This window comes from Triticum dicoccoides, chromosome 7A, assembly GCF_002162155.2.
Source record: "Triticum dicoccoides isolate Atlit2015 ecotype Zavitan chromosome 7A, WEW_v2.0, whole genome shotgun sequence".
Taxonomy (NCBI): Eukaryota; Viridiplantae; Streptophyta; class Magnoliopsida; order Poales; family Poaceae; genus Triticum; species Triticum dicoccoides.
The window spans coordinates 723,184,109-723,200,862 of record NC_041392.1 but is presented as its reverse complement, the minus strand read 5'-3'; the positions used below and the strand labels follow the sequence as shown (position 1 = coordinate 723,200,862).

General features: G+C 45.6%; 1 protein-coding gene and 1 long non-coding RNA gene across 2 annotated transcripts; one reads left to right on the top strand and one right to left on the bottom strand.

Moving 5' to 3' along the window:
• Nucleotides 1-271: 271 nt before the first annotated feature.
• On the bottom strand, nucleotides 272-2,401 carry LOC119327623. Its single transcript, XR_005158619.1, has 4 exons — nucleotides 2,182-2,401; nucleotides 1,284-1,358; nucleotides 1,117-1,191; nucleotides 272-1,030 (listed from the first exon to the last, which is right to left on the bottom strand). It is a non-coding gene; the product is annotated as an uncharacterized LOC119327623 (long non-coding RNA).
• Nucleotides 2,402-3,932: 1,531 nt separating this feature from the next.
• LOC119329207 (putrescine hydroxycinnamoyltransferase 1-like) lies at nucleotides 3,933-9,435 on the top strand. The gene is made up of 2 exons (XM_037602212.1): nucleotides 3,933-4,470; nucleotides 8,261-9,435. The coding sequence occupies exons 1-2, from the start codon at nucleotides 4,033-4,035 to the stop codon at nucleotides 9,128-9,130; spliced, it is 1,308 nt and encodes a 435-aa protein (XP_037458109.1). The 5' UTR covers nucleotides 3,933-4,032; the 3' UTR covers nucleotides 9,131-9,435.
• Nucleotides 9,436-16,754: the final 7,319 nt, after the last annotated feature.

The following is a 16,754-nucleotide window of genomic DNA, read 5'->3' as shown; positions in this document are numbered from 1 at the left end:
CCTAAATCACCCTCACGGCAAGTATACTGCTCCACCTGGAGCGGCCAGTGGTACTGATACCGCTGGCGATTGTCCTCGCACAGTTGAGCAATATGGATGGATCGCCACCCTTGGATTTTGATAATAGACGGTCCATATCTATTAGGGGGTACAGTAAAAGAGCTCTATCTCAATGGTGTTTTTTTCCTGGGGTTCTCACACGGGACTTGGCCTGTTTTTGCATGTCTAGTTTCTCGTCGCTTTTTCAACCTTGCTTCCTTTTGTTCCTCTCCAATTCTACGTCCAGATCGATTACACTTGAAAGTGATTCTTGTTGGTGCATTGCCACCTTCCTTTTTGGAACAAAAGGATGCTGCCCTCTTTACAGAGAAACCACATATGCATGCATATTCATTGTAGAAGCCATAAGCTGCTTCTTGGTAGTCAAAAATCATGCCAATAACTGGTACATGATCGCTACAAACTTCCTGGTTGCAACTCTGAGCATTTTTTATGCTTTCATTTTCAAGGAATATGAGGATGTCATCTTGTGAAAGTTGTTCAACTTCGACTCTTGTCTCACTGTTATGTTGTTGTTCCACAATATCAACAGCCATATCACTTTCTCTTTGATCTTGTCCAAGGTTATGATCTGATTCACTATCACTGTCAGCTTCATTGTCTGAAGGCTGGTTCTGTAAACAGTCAGGTTCATCAGTTTCCCAGATCAAATCATGCAGTCCTTCTATATTTGTGTTGTCAACAAACGGGGAAGGCTCCTGATTCTGTTCAACCAAAACTCGCTCTGTGTTATCAGGAGTTGGTTGCCTTGGTTCATCTGATGTTCCTCATCCATAGCGGCCAGTTATCCTGAACATGCCATTCTGAATGCATTTGACAATAAGAGAATTTTTTATCAGCCAGGACATAAATAATAGTATATAAGTTTGACACAATTTTTCCCATTTTTCTTTTTACATAAGTTTATGTAAGACTCCTCGGTACGAACTAGGCGTTCTTCCTGTGATTGAGACGACAAATATTTTGCACCCTGCCAGAGAATGTAAATGGTCATTTTTTTGTCCTGACTAATTAGTACTTGGTTTGGGGTTTTCATAGAGGAAAGAAAGGTCAAACCTCTTGTTCAGCAGCGAGCAGCAGTTGCATGTATGACATAGGTGCATCGCTGGATACATTCATGAAGCTCCCCCCCTGTAAAAAAGGTCAAAAAACATGTTTTTAATGATCATCATGTACCATTTTTTCTTTTTTTGACACTTTTTTTATGTGTTTTTGGCACTCACAGTCGGCTGCATTTGTGTTGTTTCTGTAGGATGGGTTCTTGAGGCTTCAGCATTTGGACTCCTCTACAGAAACAGCTGCAAAAATATGCCAGTTTTTAGTGAACAAACATCTGGAAGAGTTATGTTAAGGTACAATATAAACACAACCCTGCAAAATCTACTGTATTTTAGTTTGTTTTTTACCTCGGGCATAGTGTTGTTGCTCATGTTAATCATTTTTTTTTCGAAAAGGGGGAATTCCCCGGCCTCTGCATCAGAAAGATGCATACGGCCATCTTATACTCATGTTAATCATAGGAGAGTTTGTGTGTGTGTTGTGCATTTCATTGTAGTTATAGCCAAGAGCACCAACTTCTTGCGCCCCCCATAGTTGCAGTGACTTTCCAGGCATCGTGCTTGACTGACCAGAGTCCAAATCAAATCGGTGCTCATGATACATAGATAACTACAAATAAACATTTTGTCATCAACTTTTTCAGAAAGGTACATATGCACATTTTTAGGCAAACAAAAAACCAGCTCTTTTCTTTGTTTTCTTTTTTCCTGAATAGGGGGAACCGAAACAATTTAGATACTAAGACTCCCTTCATTTCTCTCAGCGGGCCTTCTTCCCAGGGAACTGACCTGATTGCCAAGCAGGTAGTCTCCATACTCCTCTGCAGTAGCTGCCGTGTGAGTAACAAATATATAGATCAGACAAGCTTTTTTGTTCTTTCTTCTAGTTTATAACACTTTTGTATTTTTTTTAATTTTTTCCCTTTTTCATGAGAGGAGTAAGAAATCAAGCTTGCAATCAAAACCTGAGAGATTTTCTTTTTTGCTGTCAAGGTTACAACAGATTGAACAAGGACTCGAAGTACAGAAAAGAGGCAAAGCAAAGAAGCAATCAAAACCATACCATGGTGAGTCCTGTGTGCCCCCTTACCAGCACCCGCATCCATTTTCTTTTCTTTTTTGCAAAACTGATTCCCCTCCCTCTGCTCTATGGAGAAGTCCCAAACTCTGAATTTTGCTATAGCAAGTTCACCTTTTCCCTCTCCATTATTGGTTGATTTACGGCATAGATCTAGGGTTCTGGGGTTTGCTGGCGGCGGGGCTGTGGGATGGGGAGGGGTGGATGCCAGGAGGAAGAACAGAGGATGGGGAGAGGGGCGTGAAACAGCTGGGGGTGTTTTGCCTGGGGGCACGTGACCTCAGGTGCCAGGGGGAAAACCATTAACGGAGAAAACCATCAACACACCTGAAACAACAAACTGGGATAACAACTTGGGCCTCCGGGCTTTTTCAACTGAATAACAGAAAACGGGCTGACAAAACAACAAACGGGCTTCCGCTACACCTCAGAAACAGAAAACAGGCTGACACAACTAGTCGATGACATCAGTTTACATCAGGTGATTGAGACCATACTATAACTCAGCTAGCTGAGTTCCAGGGGGAATACAAGAAACATAAATTAAAAATGGCCCGCTAAACATCCTAAAAAAAAGCTGCTTGGCACAAGAGAATGAAACACGCCTGTTTACGAGCCACGGCCCGCGGCGCACAAATAAGGAAAATAATAAAAATACAAGAAGAACACAAATGAGGAAAAAAACACGAAAAAGTATATAATGATAAATCTCATTCAAATATAAATTACTTACAAAGAGTTTACATATAAAAAGAAAGGTTAAAGCAGAACAAAAATTTAATATTTCTGCGGGTGAGAAGAAAGAAAAGATTGAATGAGGAAAAATATGATAACAACAAGAAAACAAAATGAAAATAAAAAACTTGCTTCGTTGCAGCTTCTCTCCCACATGCGTATAGCCCAGGACAAACAACAAAAAGTGAAGAAAAATACTAGCGTTGAAAAGCCATAGTAGTCATCACAAAGAAAAAAAATAAAAAAACTACCACACAAAGGCCCAGCAACATTGCTCACGTAACAAAGCCGTCAACAGGAGCGTGAGACAACTGTATACGCACAAATCTCAGCACATTTAATCCAACGGGTATGGAGGTGACTGAGACCCAACTATTTCTCTTCCTTTGTTTCAAAATAAATGACCCAACTTTATACTAAAGTTAGTACAAAATTGGGTCATAAAGTTAATACAAAATTAGGTCATAAAGTTAGTACAAAATTGGATCATCTATTTTAGATAAGAGGAAATAGCTTAGAACCAGCAAAACCGAAAAAGATAAGCCGAAAGCCGTCGTTAGGGTTCCACGACGCCTCGGAGTACACGGCAGGCCCAAGCTGCGCCACGCATGACATGCACACGAGACTTGAATGGCATGCTATGTCAATGGTCCGTGTAGCTCCTCGATTGGTCGAGACATTTGCACGTAGACATATGTTCCGGCCGGTCCCTCTGGCTCAGCCGGCCTTGTCGCCCCGTCTACAATTAGTGCACTGCTAAATAACGACGACGATCCTCAAAAAAAAAAACGACGACGTGCACCTGTTCACTGCCACTACAAGATGTTGTGGTGTGGATTATTCATCATCACAACGAAAAGAAAAAGGGCCCCGTACGTAGGTCCCATCAGCGTCCCATGCCGTGCATGCATGTCACCGACCGGCCGCGTGGTTATGCACGTATCCGGGCCGGGTGGCACACGATCGAGAGCGCGCGCGTCTATATAGCATGGCCGCCTCGCGGCTCCACTCTCCTCCACAAGCAAAAGCGCGCGCACAGACGAGATTACGCAAACAGACTCTGCACACGGTTTGTTTGAGAGGGACAGACAGGGGAGGGAGATGATGAAGGTGGAGGTGGTGGAGTCGACGCTGGTGGCGCCCAGCGAGGAGACGCCGCGGCGGGCGCTGTGGCTCTCCAACCTCGACCTGGCCGTGCCCAAGACGCACACGCCGCTCGTCTACTACTACCCGGCCCCGGCCCCGACGCCCGACGGCGAAAACTTGGACTTCTTCTCGCCGGAGCGGCTCAAGGGAGCGCTGGCCAGGGCGCTGGTGCTCTTCTACCCGCTGGCCGGCCGGCTCAGGCGAGAGGGCGAGGGCGGGCGGCTGCAGATCGACTGCAACGGCGAGGGCGCGCTCTTCGTCGTCGCCAGGGCGCCGGACGTCGCCGGGGAGGACCTCTTCGGCAGCGGCTACGAGCCCTCGCCGGAGATCAGGCGCATGTTCGTGCCCTTCGTGCCCTCTGGCGACCCGCCGTGCCTCATGGCCATGTTCCAGGTTCAACTTTGTCTCTCACGCCAAACTATTTCATCGTCTGTCTTTACTTCTGCCGTCTTGGTCTTGTTTTTATGAAAATCGAATGTTTTATAGTAGTAGTAATTTATATTGACGAGGATGCCAAATTTACTTTGCAAGCACAACAATTTTTTGGCAAAAACCTCGATGAACACAATTTGTCATGAAAAACGTTCGATTTTTCATGGCTAAAAATATGACGTCCTCTGGATATCTTGTAGCATAATGAGGTAGGAATCTTCTAGCTATACCTCTCTTGGATTGATCGATCGGTTTGGCCGTAGTTGGACAAGTGCAAATTCCGTCCACATAATGATGTGGAAAACCTGACCAATAATGGATTTGCACGATCGGCAGCCAGCTTAATTTTCTTCCCATGTTGCCTTCGGAAATGTCACATCATTGGGGTAATCGACCCTTCTACAGATAGATAGAGATTGGCAAGGGACGGCATATCCTTATCGATAAACACCAAACATATATGGATAAAATATGAATGGAAGAACAACATTGAGATCGACGTACCATCCACAAAATTATTGTGTCATGGTCAGTCTCTTGTCTCTTTTTCTTGTGATCCCTCCGCGATGACGCATATCGCTCCTCGTGAATGAATAGATAAAAGAGAGCTACTAGCAAAGTTTGACATGTACATAGGCACATAGCCATTCTCAAAGAATCGAGATTAGCACCATGTGTGGGATGCGTGGCAAGCTAGGTAGCCAATCTCAAAACTCAAAACAAACAAATGCATTATTTTATTGTCAAATAGTGTGAAGAAAGCATAGTCGTAGTATCAATATTGGTGGGGTGCCTACGTATGACTCATCCCCAGTATAACAAACATCTCGATCGGGAATCAAGTTGCATGGATTTTTTATTTTTATTTTTTTAGGATTGTTGCGTGGATGTGATCGTGACGGCGCCGTTGATATCCGTGGTTGTGGGCCGGACACGGTTTCCTCGCTCTAACTTCTTCTGAGGACAGCATTATTTTTTTTTTTTGGCAAATTTGTAAGCAACACAAGGGCCTACTTGATGCTTCCAGTACTGGACAATTAAGTAATGGCATCGCTTTCAAGTCATGCTAGATGATTCTCAACACTTGTCTGCTTGTTTTTAGAGTATATACCGCCGCATGGCAACAAGATGATATAATTGCAAAGAGTTTCATATCCGGCCTACGTTGCCAAAGATTCTAACATAGGTCGGCCGCCCCCACTAGAATATGTGGAAAAAAAAACCTTACGTATACATCATAATCAAAACCCAGAGATGTTTGACACGCCACGAGATTGATAAGAAAGGAGTTAATCCTAGGAAGAACTAGGGACATAATCGATGATTCTCAACACTTATCTAATACATAGAGATGAGGCTCAAACCTTGGCTGGCTATCCCACACCTCATATATGGTGCTATCCACTAGCCACCACTTCATCTAACCGGGTTTATTTGTGTCTATTGTATCTGGAGCAAAATCTTGACCATATTTGTTTAGATAAAATTTAAGTTATATGTAGCAAAAATAGTATCTCATCGGAAACTTATTTCGACTATGAATCCAACAACATATTTTTTTCTGACATATCACTTACATTTTGCTACTCAAATTTAATGTCAGAGTTTCACCCAAAATACAACGGGGACTAATGAACCGAACGCATAAAGTAAAACCCAAGCAAATACAGATTGGGGAACAGCCCACTGAGCAAACTTAGCTAATTAGATGATTTCACGGCACAATTTTTAAAATGATAGTAGTCTGGAACCTTGATATTCCAATGGATGGGCAATGAATACTTCCATTTTTGAAAATTGTAGTTTTTCTTGATGGCCTTAGGGAAAGAAACTCAAGACATCCTTTTTAAATAATGCCGAAAAAATGATGTTATAGATACTATGGTTTATCGATGAAACTGTTATATTTGTTGATTTCTTCATTGGCGACAGTTGTTGTTCTAGTGTGTTGTTTTTGTGGGGCCTAAGTACGATAATTTTCAACTGTCTACTACAACAAATTTGGCTTGGCTCTGGTGAGAGAGGAGCAATGACGGTGACACAAAGAATCGAGATTAGCACCATGTGTGGCATGTCGTGGCAAGCTATGTAGCTAATCTCAACCTCAAAACAAAACAAAACAAATGCATTATTTTATTGACTAATAATGTGAAGAAGCATAGTTGTAGTATCATATTCGTGGGGTGCCTACGTATGACTCATCCCCAGGATAACAAACATCTCAATCAACAATCTAGTTGCGTGGATGTGATCGTGACTGCGCCGTTGGTACTCGTGGTTGTGGGCCTGACACGGCTTCCTTGCTCTAACTTCTTCTGAGTACATCTTTTTTGGCAAATTTCCAAGTAACACGAAGGCTTGCTTGCTGCTTGCATTATTGGATAAGTAATGACATCGCTTTCAAGTCATGATCAATGATTCTCAATACTTATCTGGTTGGTTTTAGACTACACCGCCGTGTCGCAACAAGATGATATTGTTGCAAATAGTTCATATATGGCCTACCTAGCCAAAATGTCTACCATAGGTCGGCGGCAGCCCCCCATTAGAATATGGGAAGAAAACCCTTAGGTATACCTCATAAGACATGTTTGACATGCTACAACTTGGATAAGAAAAGAGTTAATCCTAGGAAGTGGTAGAGTCATGATCGAATTTCTCAACACTTATCTTGTACTCCCTCTGTAACTTTATATAAGATGTTTTTGACACTATTATAGTATTGGCGGCTCGTTGCAAGTGAGTAGATGGCGTCATAAGGGCTCCTTGTTTTAGCCGTTGAAGCAAAGACCCTATGCAGAGCCAATATGTACTTTTCTTTTCTTTTCTTAAAAATCAAATCATCCTTGCATGGCTAAATGGTCCAACAACAGTCCCTAACAGAATAAGGGGAAAAACCCCCTCATTATGCCTCACAATAAAAACCCAAACACCTTTTACATGCTAGGAGGAGGCTAAAAATACAACTTGATCATAGGAAGAACTAGTGACCAAATTTAATAAATAGCAGAAGTGAGGCTCAAACCTTGGCCGGCTTGCACACCACTTCATATGTGGTGATACCTCTATCTGTCTAGCCTGCCACTTCATATATGGTGCTACCCACTAGGGGCGGAGACAGGACAGAGGCCCCTAGGGTTTGGGCGAAGGTGTTAGGCCCAAATCCATTGGTGATTATAGTGCTACCCACTAGCTAGTAAGACCTAGGTGGCTGCAAACCTGCACACCAACCCATTGAACAAACTTAGATACTTAGACCTAGTTTGGAAGCATGGTTTTTTTAAAACCAAGTAATCTAAAATCTTGATATTCTAATGTACGGGCACTAAATAATTCTGTTTCTAAAAATCACGGCTTTTTCTCAATTGTTTTAGAATAAAGAGAACTTCTTGGCAAATATTGGCCAAACAAACATGGTATTATAGGCACCACAATTTGTGAAAATTGTTGTATTTTTTATCTTAAACTCGTCAAAGTACTTAAAACCATGGTTAAAAAAAACATTCTCCTCCTCATATAACTAAAAAGCACCGAGCTATCAAATACTCCCTTCGTAAAGAAATATAAAAGCATTTAAATCATTAAAATAATGATCTAAACGTTATTATATTAGTTTACAGATGGAGTAGCTTTTACCTGCAAGCAAGCGATTTTTGTAAAAGGAGCAATTCAAATACGACATCCCGTCCCCATTATTGATAGCTTGTTGAATTTGAAGTGTACTAATGTGTGGATTGTTTTTGCATGGCAGGTGACGTTCCTCAAGTGCGGCGGCGTGGTGCTGGGCACGGGCATCCACCACGTGACCATGGACGGCATGGGCGCGTTCCACTTCATCCAGACATGGACGGGGCTCGCGCGGGGCCTCGCCCTCTCCGACGCTTGCCCGTCGCTGCCATTCCATGACCGGACGCTCCTCCGCGCGCGGTCACCGCCGCACCCCGAATTCGACCATCCCGTGTACTCGCCGGCGTACCTCAACGGCGCCCCACGGCCCTTCGTCACCCGCGTCTACTCCATCTCCCCAAAGCTCCTCACCGACCTCAAGTCCCGGTGCGCGCCCGGCGTGTCCACCTACGGCGCCGTGACGGCGCACCTCTGGCGGTGCATGTGCGTGGCGCGCGGGCTCGCCCCGGGCTCCGACACACGCCTCCGCGTGCCGGCCAACATCCGGCACCGGCTGCGCCCGCAGCTCCCGCGCCAGTTCTTCGGCAACGCCATCGTGCGCGACCTCGTCAGCGTGAAGGTGGGCGACGTGCTGTCGCAGCCGCTGGGGTACGTGGCGGACATGATCCGGAAGGCGGTGGACCATGTCGACGACGCGTACACGCGGTCGGTGATCGACTACCTGGAGGTGGAGTCGGAGAAGGGCAGCCAGGCGGCGCGCGGGCAGCTGATGCCGGAGTCGGACCTGTGGGTGGTGAGCTGGCTGGGGATGCCCATGTACGACGCCGACTTCGGGTGGGGCGCGCCGCGGTTCGTGGCGCCGGCGCAGATGTTCGGCAGCGGCACGGCGTACGTGACGCAGCGCGGCGCCGACAGGGACGACGGCATCGCCGTGCTGTTCGCGCTGGAGCCCGAGTACCTGCAGTGCTTCCAGGACGTCTTCTACGGGGAGTGACAGGCAACTTTCTCCCTCCTTTGTGTGTGTTTGCCAGTGTGTATGAGTGTATCCACTGTCTAGCGTTTGCTGTTCAGATTTGGATTTGGTAGAATGCATGTGTACGTTGTACGTGTCAATGTGACATATGTCCGGCTTCCGACTGTTGTCTAGGGAAAATAACCCATAAAATGGTTGTATACAAGCCTATCTTTTTTGCCTGGATAGCTGGATTTATGTAACCAAAATGGTTGTAGTAGTCATAGATGGAAAATAATCATGTACGACCTGGGTCGTACGCACTTGGAAATATGAGCAAATTACTACGAGATTTAATCTGAATAAACAGAAGATAAATCATGACCACAGCAGTAGAGATTAAACTAATCATGCGAACTAACATAGCAGATGAACATATCACATCTAGGACATATACTAGAAGCATGAATTTTACCACGATCTCGAACAGGAGGGATAGAATCACATAGATGCAGCGGGTGCAGCACCGCCGGCGTTGACGTTGTCGCCCATGTCGTCGAGGACGAGGTTGCCGAGATCGGGGAAGAAGTCGTCGTTCGCGAAGTCGTCGCTGCCAGCAGTCGCGCGAGTGCGCTCCCCAAAAACCTGATCACCCCTCTCCCGTACAGGATCACGAGAGGTGGGGTTCCGGAGGCCTGCTGTCCCTTCTCGCGGTGCACGCCAGAAGGAGGGATGGAGAAGACTTGTTTGGCGGCGCAATGATCTGGAACGGTGGTGAGAAACCATACGAAGCGGCGGCGGCTAGGGTAGACGTCTGTCTGACTATATAGTACGGGCCGGATAGGTCGTGGGAGTAAACCCCACGTCCGAGTCGTCACGATCCAAAAGAATCGGAAACGGTTCAGTAATTAACGCATCCGTTAATTATTAATTAATGACTCATTAATTTTCCCATGCAGCAAAAATATAGACAACGTGCATAGCTCTGTCCTCGGCTCGGCTCAATCCCGCAACCCGCGGCGCGGCGCGGCGCGGCGCGGCGCGTCGTGACGTGGCGAGGCGAGCGAGGAGGAGCGCGCGTGTAGGTCTCCTCTTCTCATGCTCATACAAGTGGTAGAAGAGCTCATCTTATAAAGAGTTGCAACTCTCTCTCAACTTCCGGGGTGGGACTAAACTTTAGCCTCACTCACTCCACTCACATGTGTGCATGAATGGACCAAGAGAATTTCAGAATTTTAGTTGGGCTTTGGGCCAAAGGCCTACTAGCAAAATTCCAACAATCCCCCACAAAGTCTCATTGGCACATCTCATCATTTAGTTCCAAAACATTGTTTTATATATCGGTGCTTAGTGGAGACTGTGAAGTTGAACTTCCACTTAGAAATTTATGCTACACTAGATCACAACTTGAATAGTGGACTATGCCTTGAACTACAAGTTTTCTGTGAAACTAGTTTCACACAAATTCTTGATCGATACTGGGCTGCCGCAAGGCTTCCCCGCGGGTGGAGCGTATACGTCATACTCCAGGGCCTTTCATGAATTTATTAGAGAACACCCAATTCTCACAGACTGCGACGTTAATAGTCAAATTCATATAGGTGTGTTCCTCAGAAGATGTTCTACAGAACAACATCACTGCTTACCCGAATAAGCCACTTGGAACACATTAAGATAAGTATCAACCTGCCATGCAGATCAGGAGAGTATTGCATCTTCACGGAGTGGGATAATTAATATAGGGATACTCTCCTCCCAGCTGACCAACAGCTTGTCTCTCACTTCTACTTCACGGGATCTCCGATCACATAGAGTGGTTTACCACTATGGACAACTCATGCGGTGGGTCTCAAACCCATCTCCATCGATGCATTATCTATCACATTACGTGATAGACCCTTTGTGAAGGGATCTGCCAAGTTTTTCGACGTTTGAATATAATCCAACGTAATAACTTCGGAGTTCCTTAATTTTCTGACAGATTTTAGTCTCCTCTTCACATGCCTTGAGGACTTCATATTGTCCTTAGAACTATTTATCTTGACGATCACAGTTTGATTATCACAGTTCATCAGGATAGGGGGTATTGGTTTTTCAACCATAGGTAAGTCCATCAAGAGTTCATGAAGTCACTCTGCTTCAACGGTGGCAGTGTCTAATGCTGTGAGTTCTGTTTCCATAGTTGACCTCGTTAAGATGGTCTGCTTGCAAGACTTCCAGGAAACAGCGCCACCAGCAAGTGTGAAAATATAACCACTTGTGGCCTTAATCTCATCAGCATCAGATATCCAGTTTGAGTCACTATAACCCTCCAATACCTTTGGATACCCGGTGTAGTGAATCTCATAGCTCGCGGTGCCTTTCAAATAGCATAACTCTCTCAAGCGCATGCCAATGATCATCTCCCGGTTTTGACACAAACTGACTCAGCTTGCTCACAGCAAAAGAGATGTCAGGCCTCGTGGCACTCGCCAAATACATAAGCGAGCCAATAATCTGAGAATACCTCAGTTGATCTCTAGCAATCCGTCGATTCTTTCGAAGCAACACACTAGCATCATATGGAGTTGGAGAAGGCGTGCAGTCGCTATACCCAAAACGACTCAAGACCTTTTCCACATAATGAGACTGAAGCAATGTGATCCCACCATTCTCATCTTTCAACAGCTTGATGTTTAAGATAACATCAGCTACTCATAGATCCTTCATCTCAAAACAGCGAGATAAGAAATCCTTAACCTCCTTGATTAAATTAAGTTTGGTTCCAAAGATCAATATGTCGTCGACATACAGACAAAGAATAACTCCTTCGCCCCCACCATAGTGATAGTACACGTACTTGTCACCATCGTTTACTACAAAGCCGGCAGCAGTTAATGTTCTTTCGAACTTCTCATGCCACTCCTTAGGAGCTTGTTTAGGGCCATATAAAGACTTTAATAATTTGCACACCTTTCCTTCTTGACCAGGTACTACAAAACCATCTGGCTGATCCATGTAAATTTCCTCCTTCAACTCTCCATTGAGGAAAGCCGTCTTAACGTCCATTTGATGAACGAGAAGACCATGTGAGGCAGCCAATGATAGTAGCACCCGAATTGTGGTCAGTCTAGCCACGGGTGAGTAAGTATCAAAGAAGTCTTCACCTTCTTTCTGGGTATAACCCTTGGCCACAAGCCGTGCCTTGTACTTTTCAATCGTACCATCAGGTCTAAGATTCTTCTTGAACACCCACTTACATCCTACAGGTTTGCACCCATAAGGACGGTCAGTGATCTCCCAGGTACCGTTAGCTAAGATGGAATCCATCTCGCTACGTACAGCTTCCTTCCAGTAGTCAGCATCAGGAGATGCATAGGCTTCTGAAATAGTCCTGTGTGTGTCATCCACGAGGTACACAATGAAATCATCACCAAAAGACTTTGCAGTCCTCTGTCTCTTACTCCTCATAGGAGTTCCATTGTTACCCTCAACAGGATTCTCAACGTGTTCCATCGCAATGGTGGGTTCAGGAATTACAGTGAATTCCTCACTAGATGGAGTAGGTATCTCCTGATTTGATGAACTCGACATATCCTTCATAGGAAATATGTCCTCAAAGAAAGTTGCATCATTTGATTCCATAATCGTACCAACATGCATGTCGGATACCTCAGATTTTATTATCAAAAATCTATAGCCGATGCTATGAAAAGCATAGCCCAGAAGAACACAATCCACGGTTTTTGGTCCAAACTTGCGCTTCTTGGGAATTGGTATATTGACTTTCGCCAAACAACCCCAAGTACGTAGGTAAGAGAGTTTCAACCTTTTCCTTTCTCATTCCTCAAATGGAGTCATGGTCTTATGCTTTGTGGGAACTCGGTTTAGGACATGACACGCAGTCATTAGCGCCCCCCCCCACCATTCCTTGGATAGACCCGAAGTGTCTAACATGGTGTTAACCATATCAGTTAGAGTTCGGTTCTTTCTTTCGGCTACCCCATTTGACTGGGGTGAGTAGGGAGGCATCCTCTCATGGATTATACCATGTTCCGCACAAAACAGATCAAATTCATTGGAAAAATACTCTCCACCACGATCGGACCTAAACCGTTTAATTTTTCGATCAAGTTGGTTCTCTGCCTCAGCTTTATAGTTTTTAAAGAAAGTCAAAGCCTCATCTTTTGATTTTAGAAGATACACATAACAATATCTAGTGGAGTCATCAATCAACGTCATGAAGTATCTCTTTCCACCTTTTGTCAACACGCCATTCATCTCACAAAGATCAGAATGTATAAGCTCAAGTGGCGCCAAGTCTCTTGCCTCTGCAGTCTTATGGGACTTGCGAGGTTGCTTAGCTTGCACACATACTTGGCACTTGGAGCCTTTGACAGTAGAGATTTTCGGAATTAAATTCATATTGGCTAACCGCGTCATGCAACCAAAGTTAATATGACAGAGTCGTGAATGCCAAATATCAGACTCATTATTGTGGCAAACATTATTAATAACTTTAGTGCAAATATCTGGCAAAGATAGGTAGAACAAGCCTCCGCACTCATAGCCTTTTCCAACAAATTGTCCACACTTAGAAATTACAACTTTATTGGATTTGAAAACCAACTTAAAACCATCTCGACATAAACGGGAACCGCTAACGAGATTTTTATTGATGGACGGCACATGATGAACGTTCTTCAGACGCACATTCTTCCCCGAAGTAAACTTCAGATCGACCATACCAACACCTCGAACGATGGCATGTGACCTGTTCCCCATCAGCACGGGTGAAGTCCCTGTTGCCTGGTAAGAAGAAAACATGGAGGCGTCAGCACAAACATGTACATTGGCACCGGTGTCAATTAACCAATCAGGGGATTGAAATACTGAAAGAATGGTAGAAAAAATATCGTACCCTGATTCCTTCATATCAGTATCACCGATGACAACATTAGCGGACTTGCCGCTCTTCTCATGTTCACGCTCCTCAAAGCGGTTAGGACACTTCGAAGCCCAATGATTAGGATCACCGCAGACATGGCAAAGTCCCTTCCCCTTCTTATGAGAATTCTTCTTGAAGTTGGTAGAATGTGATGGCTTGTTCTTTGTATCAAACTTGCCTTTGCCCTGAGTTTTGTTCTTATTGTTTTTGAACTTGTTGGGCTGGGAGTTCTTCTTCTGTACCATGTGGGCACTAGAACCTCCCTCAGCAACTCGAGCACGTGTGTCCTTTGCTCTCGCCTTCTCTTCAACATCAAGAGTACCAATGAGATCCGCAACGGAAAACTCCTGTCTCTTGTGTTTCAGGGAAGTAGCAAAATTGTTCCACGAAGGTGGAAGCTTGGCAATGATGCCTCCGGCAACAAATTTGTCCAGCAACACACACTTGAAGTACTCAAGTTCTTTTGCGAGCGACTGTATCTCATGAGCCTGTTGTATAACAGGGCGCTCATCAGTCATCTTGTAGTCATAAAATTGCTCCATGACGTACAACTCGCTGCCGGCGTCCGAGGCACCAAACTTGGCCTCGAGCGCAGCCCACATGTCCTTGCCGTTGTCAAATGACATATACGAATCCACAATGGAGTCATCAAGAACACTCAGAAGAGCGCCTTTAAAGAGGGTATCGATCTTCTCAAAAGCTTCCAGCTGTGCTGGATTAAGATCGCCCTCAGGCTTGCCCTTGGTGGCATCATAGCAGCCCATGGTCTGAAACTAGTAGACTGCTCTCGTGCGCCACCTCTTATATTGCGCCCCCTTAAAGGCAGGCGGCTTCAGATGCGCAGCAAAACCACTCGGTGTAAATTGCCTATAATTAGGTTTTTGGATTGTTGGAAATATGAGCAAATTACTATGAGATTTAATCCGAATAAACAGAAGATAAATCATGACCACAGCAGCAGAGATTAAACTAATCATGCGAACTAGCATAGCAGATGAACATATCACATCTAGGGCACATACTAGAAGCATGAATTCTACCACGATCTCGAACAGGAAGGATAGAATCACATACGATGCAGCGGGTGCAGCACCGCCGGCGTTGACGTTGTCACCCATGTCGTCGAGGACGAGGTTGCCGAGGTCGCGGAAGAAGTCGTCGTTCGCGAAGTCGTCGCTGCCAGCAGTCGCGCGAGTGCGCTCCCCAAAAACCTGATCGCCCCTCTCCCGTACAGGATCACGAGAGGCGGGGTTTCGGAGGCCTGCTGTCCCTTCTTGCGGTGCACGCCGGAAGAAGGGATAGAGAAGACTTGCTTGGCGGCGCAATGATCTGGAACGGTGGTGAGAAACCATACGAAGCGGCGGCGGCTAGGGTAGACATCTGCCTGACTATATAGTGCGGGCCGGGTAGGTCGTGGGAGTAAACCCCATGTCCGAGTCGTCACGATCCAAAAGAATCGGAAACAGTTCAGTAATGAGTCATTAATTTTTCCATGCAGCAAAAATATAGGCAACGTGCATAGCTCTGTCCTCGGCTCGGCTCAATCCCGCGAGGCGAGGCGAGGCGCGGCGAGCGAGGAGGAGGAGCGTGCGTGTAGGTCTCCTCTTCTCATGCTCATACAAGTGGTAGAAGAGCTCACCTTATAAAGAGGTGTCACTCTCTCTCAACTTCCGGGGTGGGACTAAACTTTAGCCTAACTCACTCCACTCACATGTGTGCATGAATGGGCCAAGAGAATTTTAAAATTTTAGTTGGGCTTTGAGCCAAAGGCCTACTAGTAAAATTCCAACATCTGAGACCCACTTCTACGTGTGACAGCTGGCAAAACCAAATCTCAAAGCAGCAGCCTTCTTCCCATCGTATCCCTTTGCCGAATCTCTCGCCACATCGCTGCCGATGCGCTCGTCGACGCCATCGTCGCCGGCAACGGCGAAGCTCGCCGGAAACGGCGACGCTCCTCGATGCCCAGCTCGCGTCCTCGCCCTATCTAGTCACCACATCCAGCCACAGATATGCTCTTTGAGGCTGGTGGCAAATCCCTTTCTCGTGGTGCTCCAATCCTCGTCGGCGTCCCAGCTCGAGCACCGCCCAGCTGCTTGTTCCCGTTCCCGTCGGTGTGGAGGAGCCAGCTACGGGCAGAGAGGATCCGGTGGAGAGGCTGCTGACTGCTGCGTATGCTCCTCGATCCGGATATGTGCCGTCGCCGACGAGATGTAAAGAGACGAGAACGTGGGAATCGCAGTGGGCTGCAAGTTGGAAACGATGGTGCGCTTTGAGATTCGTTTTGACAGGTTTCAAGTGGGGAGGTGGGTCTCCAGATTGGGTGCGTACGACCGAGGTCGTATAGGATTATTTTGATGACCGGAGAGAAGGTCGCGGGTCGTATTATTCCATGGCGACTGATTATCGTTAACAATCTTACTCCCTCCATTCAAAAAATGTTGTTTTAGACTTGTTTCTCAAATGGATGTATCTAGCACTAACTTGATGCTAGATACATCCATTTGAGAGACAAACTTTTTCGACGATGGGAGTACATGTTAAAACAATCATTTCGAAAGAACATAATCAATCTCGGCTGAAGTGCGAACCTAAACGCTATTATTTTGCAAAGAGAGTATTGGTAAATTTTCTGTAATACTATTATTACTTAGATCCTGTCTTTAGCCTAGACGAGTTAATTAGTCAACCGGCGTGTTTCATAATTGACTGAAACTTTGCACCGTGGCACCGCCATGG

Coding starts and splice junctions, on each gene's coding strand:
- LOC119329207 (XM_037602212.1), top strand. CDS start 4,033: ATGATGAAGGTGGAGGTGGTGGAGTCGACGCTGGTGGCGCCCAGCGAG. Junction 4,471..8,260: donor GCCTCATGGCCATGTTCCAG/GTTCAACTTTGT, acceptor TTTGCATGGCAG/GTGACGTTCCTCAAGTGCGG.